General features: G+C 36.9%; 1 protein-coding gene across 2 annotated transcripts in view; it reads right to left on the bottom strand.

Moving 5' to 3' along the window:
• Positions 1 to 1,200: 1,200 nt before the first annotated feature.
• The window catches only part of LOC306850599 (protein bicaudal C homolog 1-B-like), a 38,919-nt gene continuing 31,951 nt past the window's right edge, over positions 1,201 to 8,168 (bottom strand). Inside the window, exons 11-21 of one of the 2 annotated variants that reach the window (XM_079386308.1) lie at positions 7,757 to 7,981; positions 7,523 to 7,683; positions 7,185 to 7,308; positions 5,334 to 5,487; positions 5,088 to 5,193; positions 4,957 to 4,996; positions 4,683 to 4,837; positions 4,406 to 4,580; positions 4,142 to 4,302; positions 3,639 to 3,738; positions 1,201 to 3,303 (exon numbers count right to left, since the gene is read on the bottom strand). In XM_079386308.1, coding sequence (XP_079242434.1) covers positions 3,173 to 3,303; positions 3,639 to 3,738; positions 4,142 to 4,302; positions 4,406 to 4,580; positions 4,683 to 4,837; positions 4,957 to 4,996; positions 5,088 to 5,193; positions 5,334 to 5,487; positions 7,185 to 7,308; positions 7,523 to 7,683; positions 7,757 to 7,981 — 1,532 coding nt within the window. In that variant the 3' untranslated portion in view covers positions 1,201 to 3,172. Of the gene's footprint in view, positions 3,304 to 3,638; positions 3,739 to 4,141; positions 4,303 to 4,405; positions 4,602 to 4,682; positions 4,838 to 4,956; positions 4,997 to 5,087; positions 5,194 to 5,333; positions 5,488 to 7,184; positions 7,309 to 7,522; positions 7,684 to 7,756; positions 7,982 to 8,168 lie in introns of both variants that reach the window. The other variant, XM_079386307.1, reaches the window with a different exon arrangement.

The raw sequence follows: 8,168 nt of genomic DNA, 5'->3' as shown, positions 1-8,168 counted from the left end.
TTGATTAAAACTCATTTCTAAATTGTGTATTATCATCAGTCATTTTTACATATTCATAATCGAAAAATATTACTCACTGCATTTAAGTGCACTATTTTGCTTAAGGCGACATCACAATTTTTGCTAAAACTGTACAAACTGATGGATTACTTAGACCACTTGTGGAAAAGTGTTGGGGGGGGGGGGGGGCACATAATTATTAAGTGATAATTAATAGATATGCATGTTTCCCAGTAGTCCTGCGGGCTAGAAATTAAAGTCACATTTGGTCTTTTGCATTAAATCAGATTTAGTTACAAATCAAAGGTTAAGATTCATTAACATTATTTCCCACAAGGCTCTTATCATATTTGCATTTCTTATTGATGTACAATAAAATAATCTAGCTAGAAATAAAGCAAATGGCGCCCCCTACTGTGTACAAATCCAGAAAAAAAGTTACCACACACACATAACAGATGTTATAGTCATTTAATATGATTGCCAAAATGCACAGTCACATTTGCACCAGAATTTTTCTGTTTTAACATTAAAAGGCTCCATGTATTTCTCTTTGGTACAAACTCAAAACTACTCCAACCAACACAATATAGAACATGCATCATGTTTCCTTCATGCATCAGATCCTCTGTCTCCAGTTTCGGTAGCTAAGGGTGGTTTATGTCTCATGGCACTAAATTAGCTAGTTCAAAAATAGTACAGCATGGTAGTTCAAAGCTTTGTTGCTTGTTAATTACTCACTTTTATTTTTGCATTGAACTCTTTCACATCATGCTGACAGCTTCACCCTCCCTGGTCTCTCTCACACTCTCTCTCTCACACACACACACACACACCAGTTTCCCTATTTAGATGCAGATGTACATTGATATGCAAAACACCATAAAATCACACATAATTACGCATGTCTTTGCTATTACTTTCAAAAGAGAAGTGCCTATCCTTTGAGATGTGTGAAGTGGATAGTGATTTTTTGGTTTCGCAGTGCCACTGTAGATTGCTATTATCATAAACCTTAAATGTGCTCTTACGGTCTTAACTTGGCCAGTTAGTCTCATTTTATCTGCATTCATTGGACAACAACCACACATTTATACCATTTTCACTCACTCTTTTTGATTTGATTGTGTACCTGAAGAAATTGTAGCTTATGTTGAATTACTATGAATTTATAATACATAATATAAAACAAATTTGATTTGGCTTGAAAACATTTTTATTTTCTAGAACAAAACCACAAATCAGTGGCAAACATTTCAAATATTTTGTTCTTTCACTTTTACTTTAAATCCCTTTTTGTTACTTTCAGAGATGAATACTCTGGCAACACTCAAAATCACAGGCAGCAAATGGCTTCTGTCCATTTTAAGAGACACTGATTTGGATTTACAGAACATTCTTACAAGGCAAAAACATGAACATTGTTCCCTTTGTCAAAGATTTAAATGTGATACAAATGCCACTGTCACATCCAAAACAAAACATTTCTCCCATAATGCTCCACTCCAGGAGGAAGCACAATCAGAATGACCGAACAACTCAGTTGTTCCCTCAGAAAAGACAAAAAAAAAGAATGACACTCTTCAAACAGTGAAGGTATTTCAAGTGAAGAGTGGAAATGAACACACATGATTTGACATAAACAGCTCAGTAACCATATATACTGGTTCCAAAGAGGTGAGGAATTTTATCTCCATACTATGCATCTCTGAAAAGTCCATATTTTGCACGTGAATCTTATGAGATTTTCACTTTGGACCTACAATCACGCAGTTAATAATATCACTGAGCAAAAATACAAGAGTACCACAAGCATTCTGTGCAATATTTCAGAAACTGGCATTATTTTCCTTCCATTAAACAAAAAAACTAACAAACAAAAAAGGAGATTAGCATGGTTTCTTATGTATTTACCAATAAATGGTTTCAAAAAGCTCTTTCAATGCGTTATACATTCTTCGTAGTAGGCTGTACCGTGAATATACTACAAATGTAACATAAATGTAAACAAATTAAAGACAAGGTAACACTGATTTACTGTGAATGCTTCTATTGATATACACGGTCAGGCTGAAAAAGAACAAAAAACTTTACAGAATGATTAAAAGAAGTAACTGCTGGTCAAAAACATGAATTTGGAAAATCAAACATTTATCAACAGTAGCCCTCAAGTTTAATTTATGGCTTTGAGCTATGAGTAAAGGATAACACACATACATACTTATGCACACAAACCTGAAAAACACCTGCCAGATACATAACGTTTGCACATACGAAGGAAACATATCCCATTATACTGTACATGCCAACATCAAAACTTTCAACAAACACCCCACTTAGACTAGAAAAGTACTTAATGCAGCTTAAATTTGATGTCTGTGCTACACATATAATGTAAATACTGATTAAACAGATTTTGTTAAACAAATCACTGGAATTGTATGGATAATATTTTCAAACCTATTCCTTTAGAAAAGACTTCATTTACACCAAAAAATGGCTGACATCTGTTTGAGATGACTATTGCATGTTCTGACAAATCAGACCACAGATTAAACAATAAAAAAAGAACCAAAACAATAAAAACGTAAACTGATAATGCCTTTTAAAAGATTAACATAAAATATGAGAACATAATGAAACTATAAAATAAAATAGATTTAAAATACCACAATGAGTAATTAAACTGAACATGAATATAACAGTCTGGTAAACAACATGAGCATCAGCTGGTTGTGATTACCAAGCTGATGACCTTTGTGTGTGATCTGGAAATACCTGCTAAATAAGTGCACCTGTTTGGCTTTGATACTGGACAGTCCGACGTTACAAAAGACAGACACTGGATACAACCTACCGGCAGAAACAGCAGAGTTTACAGATTAAAGTGCTAGACACCAATACTGAAGCGCTCTTGCTAACAGTACGGTTAGTTTTTAACTCTGTGCTTTGCCTGTTCACCCAGAGTAAATGCAAGACAAAATTAATGGCACATTCCCTTAACAATAATGATTAAAATTCCCTTCCATATATTTTAGGCACAAAAAGCAAACTTAACATCTCCCCACATTTTTTAGATCTGAGAGAATCTGCATCACTTTATGCCCTTCTGTATCAATCAGTCCAGTCCAGTATGAAGTGGTTTGTGGTCCACATTCCCACAGGTAAGAGATCACCAGCGACCACTGATGCTCGCCATGTCCGAGTGGAACTGGCGCGACAGACGACCGCTGGCCCCGCCTTCTAGGAAGGAGGAGCGAATGTTGGGCGTGTCAAAGAGCTTCCTCCTGCTCTTATTCAGCTCTGAGGAGACATTCAAATATCATCAGTAATCCGTCAAGTAAACATGAGCATGAAGTGGAACTTTATAAGGTACTTATTTGAAACTACATAGGTAGATACTCTTTTAACAGTCACCAACACACATCACACACAAGTAAATGCTGACAGCATTGTTAAGTGATGTCTAGGTAGGCTGCTCATATATAGACTGTGAATCTAGGAGAGGTCATCTGGGAAGAAATTGCTTACTTTACAAAGCAGTGACTTCACATCCTATTCTTTCCACATCCTTTATTTTGGTTTGTCTTTTTCTCCTGTTGATCTGTTGCTTAGATATAAACACATAGCTTACTGACCTGAGATCGCCAGTAACATTTTCCGGCGAGCACCAAATGTTGTGATTCCCAGTTCCTTTAGGTCTGGATCCGTTAGTGTGACAAATGTTTGCAGATCAATCTATTAGACCATAATACAGACATACACATATAAATAAACATTTGCAAAAACCACAAATAAATCCACTAATCCAGATTTTTCCTATTAGGTGAACTAGCAAAGCCTCTTACTTTATTTCCTTAATTATAGATTCAAAATGTTTATGCAGTTTAAAAAAATTACTAAAAACAATCAAGTCATGTTTTCCACAATGCTTGTACTAAATGAACACAAGAAAGAATAATATTTAATCATTACATTTTTATGCACCAATATGACAATACGTAAATATCAATATCTGCCTAAATATATATTTTACCAAAACATTTTAATATAAAAAAATGAGCACTTCATGAACATTTTTGATGATTGCAGACACATCCAAATCTAAATTCATTCATCAAACAATGCATTAATGAATTACCTCCTGCTGCTGGAAGATGTCTGTGTATTTGCCGAGACCAAGTTTGCTGAACAGCTCAGGGAGATCTGTTCCTTTGAGAGATGAACTGATAGAGCAGCCATTGCTGCCAGACATGGAGATACTGTCCATATAATTACTGCTGCTAAGATACTGCTCACCTACTGACTCAAACACACAGATAAAGTTTAAGACACAACTAGTGAGTAGGCAGTATATTTATTGCTTTGGGTTTCAAAGAAAGGAGTGCAAAATCTTAAGTCTTACAAGATTTGTTCTTGATTCTCTTTGGGCTGCTGACAGCAGTGGAAAATTCAGAATTTCCTGGCAGTCCGTTACCATTGATGTGAATGTTTCCATTCAAATCCCCCCAATTATCGGATTTGGTGTCATTACCCAAACCCTCCTGACTCCCAGAGTGTGAGACAGAGAGATGAGAGTCCTGAAACCATACACAAAACGCCTACTTTTTCAAATAATTTTTTGAAGAGAACAGCTTCATATAAACTGAACTAGATTTTATACTTCACCGGAGAGTTTGTACCTCATAAGTAGTGCTTATGCTGGGTTTATACGGCACATGGTGTGCCCTGCGCAGCTCTTTCATGGTCTCCGCTGGCATTGATTTAGAGAAACCCAACCCGCTCCAGGTATTTGTGGGGGTCCGAATCTCCGTCACAACCGGCTTCTTCAGCATAGCTATACAAAAACAACACAACTATTTAACCACAACCTAACTAGTGATCTTATATTCAGATGTGATTTTATGTCTATTTTCACATTAGGATGTTAAATTAAGAGAGCAAGTCTATGCTCACCTTTAGTGGCCATTAGCTTCTTTTTCTCATAGTCAAAAGCCTGAAAAACATTGATACACAAAGACAGTGTGAATATGTTTTAGTTTGTGTACACCTGTATGTAAGTGCAGTGTGTGTGCGTGTATATAAACCTGCATATGTGGTGCAAGTCGTCTTTCTGCAGCTCTCTCGCTTCCTGGCGCTCTTTTATCAGCCACTGGATTCTCACAATCAGAATCGGCCAACACACACTCAACACTGCGCACACACACACACACACAAACAAAGAAAATTTAATGAGCACTTAACAGCTGCAGTGTAACCTTAAATAAAAAAAAAAAACTGAATTTTAACTGAATTTCCATGGTGATTTACAGTCATTTTATGATTAAACATACTGAAGAAGTGAGTTCTTGGTTCTCTGCAGAAGTTCCACCATTTGTCGTTTTCCTGATGACATGGTGCAAGAGGCCAGCATCTGCTTCAGATCACTCCCATTGGCTGAGTGAGATGGGCTTCTGGGCATACCCACTTCAACAAATGTATCTGAGCCTGATACACAGATAAATGGTGGAATAACAGAATAATGCATTAATACTGTGCACAGTGAATTAGGGTAGCAGAAAATGTCATTACATGGCAACTGTACTGTGCCAAGTATAAAGTTTGATAGAGGAGGGATAATGGTATGGGGCTGTTTCTCGGGTTGGGCTAGGCCCCCTACATTTGAGGGGAAATGTTAATGATTCAGAACATTTCAAAAAAACATTTTGGACAATGCTATGCTTCCAACTTTGTGGGAACAGTTTGGGGAAGGCCATGACTGTGCATATCTGTGCCCTAAACTATTGGATGAGTCTTATGTGGAATAACTTGAGCCCTGACCTAAACCCCTTCAAACACCTGGAACCGAGATTGCGAGCCAGGACGTCTTGTGCCTGACCTCACAAATGCTCTATTGGATGAGTAGGCAAAACATTTCCACAGAAACACTCCAAAATCTTGTGGAAAGCCTTCCCAGAAAAGTGGAAGGTCCTATGATTTCTGCAATGTGGAAAACACGGACGGAATCCAGTTATAAAATCTGAATTTTACTGTATAACGTGGAATTTCACGGATTTTGCTCAATTTTAGATGAATAAATCAAAAGTAGGTCAGTACACTTGTATCAAAATGCGATATGGACTAGTGTTGGTGAATATTAAGCTGTAGAGTACAATTTAAATATGAATCCTGCATGTTCTGACTGCATGTCTCTGTGTGAATGAATGGCGCAGATGCACGGTTTCGTTTACTACACACTTACTGAAGCATGCATGACGTTTGCTGTTGTCAGCTTCTGCCGCCTCAATATATTAGTACATAAACATAATCTCTAGAACTGCTCAGAGAGTCACTTCATGAGCATTTTACCATTTCTTTTGAGAAAAACTATCATCATATCGTATAAACCAAGAAACTTGTAGGTCTTCACAACAACCCGTCAAAATAATAGTTTGGTTTAACTTGAAGTAACTGTGACATAAATATATTACTTGAAGCAAGGGTGCCCAATCCTGTTCCTGGCGATCGTCCTGCAAAGTTTAGCTCCAACTCTAATCAAACACACCTAAAGCAACTAATTAAGGTCTTCAGGATCGTGTGAAAATTAAAGGCAGGTGTGTTTGATTAGAGTTGGAGCTAAACTTTGCAGGACAGTCGATCACCAGGAACAGGGTTGGGCACCCCTGACTTAAAGTAATGACAGTACTACTACTACTACTACTACTAATTAAATTATTATTAAAACACTATTTTTCAGGAATATTTACCAGAAATAGTTTTTACTAGAAATTATTTACCACAAAATGTAAATACACAACACAGTATTTCTGAAAAAAAAGAAAAAAAAACTTTTTTTTTTTAAATAAACTCATTTAGAAATGCTTTTGATTATTAAAAAAACAATTCAACCATTAAAATGGAATGCAGAAAATTAATGGAATTTTTTTTTGTTAAACTTTGAATAAAAGTGCTGCTAAATTGTGTAAATTTCATGAATTCAAATAATTAGACATGATTTTTGATTAAAACAGAATTTGGGAAAAACTAAAATTGTTTTCATAAGACCCTATTATAGCTACAATGGGAAGACCTACTCCAATATTAATATCTATGCATTTATAATGTGATGTCATTAAAGTATCTGTTGGTGCAATGGTCAGGTGAGCCAATACTTTTGTCCATCATGTATAAAAAGTGTTTTATACCTTCATCTGCAGATTTATTGGAAATGGATTCTGATTGGGAGTGTCCAATGACTTCCTGGGATGTGTCACAGTGGGCGGAGTTCAGCGATACAGAGGAGATTCGACTGTACACAGAACTGGCGAGCTGTAACATCCAGCAGAAACACACGTGGGGAGAACAATGAGTTTAAAACAAAACAGATGCACTCATTTTGGCATCGCCTAATCAATAAAGGACACATATGATGCTGACTTGATTTGTCAAAAAGACTTATCTTAATAGGCAGCATATTTTAATCTATAATGCCTAAAAATGTTGCCTACGTATACAGTTTAGTAACTTTGATGAAGTTTCTCACATGTCCGTTGAGATGTTCTGCACTGGCAGGTTTGTGTAGTGGTGCGAGTCCAGGTGGGGGGGAAGGTGTGTGAGTGTGTGCTTGAGTCTGGACCCCAGAGAGCAGAAGACCACTGAGAGTCGACTGAGACACTGACTGCAGCATCAGGTCTGTGGAAAACCCTGAGCCAGGGACAGAGATAGGTTATGTAACACACATATATAATATATGTGGTTGAAAAGAGCACACACTCACCTGCTGTGTTAGCTGTTGAACTGAGAGCACTGGCCCAGAGTGAAGCTGTGTGACCAGTAGCATGTGAATGTGTGTGAGCAGGTGTATGTGAGGGTGTATGAATGTGCTGTAAGTTGTTCACTGCTCCGTTCTGAATGTTTAACACAGAGCCATGCCCATTAAGAACACAGTTTGGGTTTGGGGAACCATTAGGAATGGGGCTGACAGACGAACTTAGAAGACCAGCTGATGAAAGAGAGAGAAAAGAAAGAGTGCAACATAAATACCAAAAACATTTTTTTGTCCATAATGTGTTTACAGTTCAGTTATTATTAATTTATTTTGCTCCGATGTAACTTTCAAATAAGAGACACCACAAGAAATGTTGAGAGCCAACAATTAGCATACCAGTTAGACCCAGTGTTATTTTAGT

Source organism: Barbus barbus (assembly GCF_936440315.1).
Source record: "Barbus barbus genome assembly, chromosome: 30".
NCBI lineage: Eukaryota > Metazoa > Chordata > Actinopteri > Cypriniformes > Cyprinidae > Barbus > Barbus barbus.
Note: the sequence above shows the minus strand (reverse complement) of the source record. Positions and strands in the feature narration are given on the sequence as shown.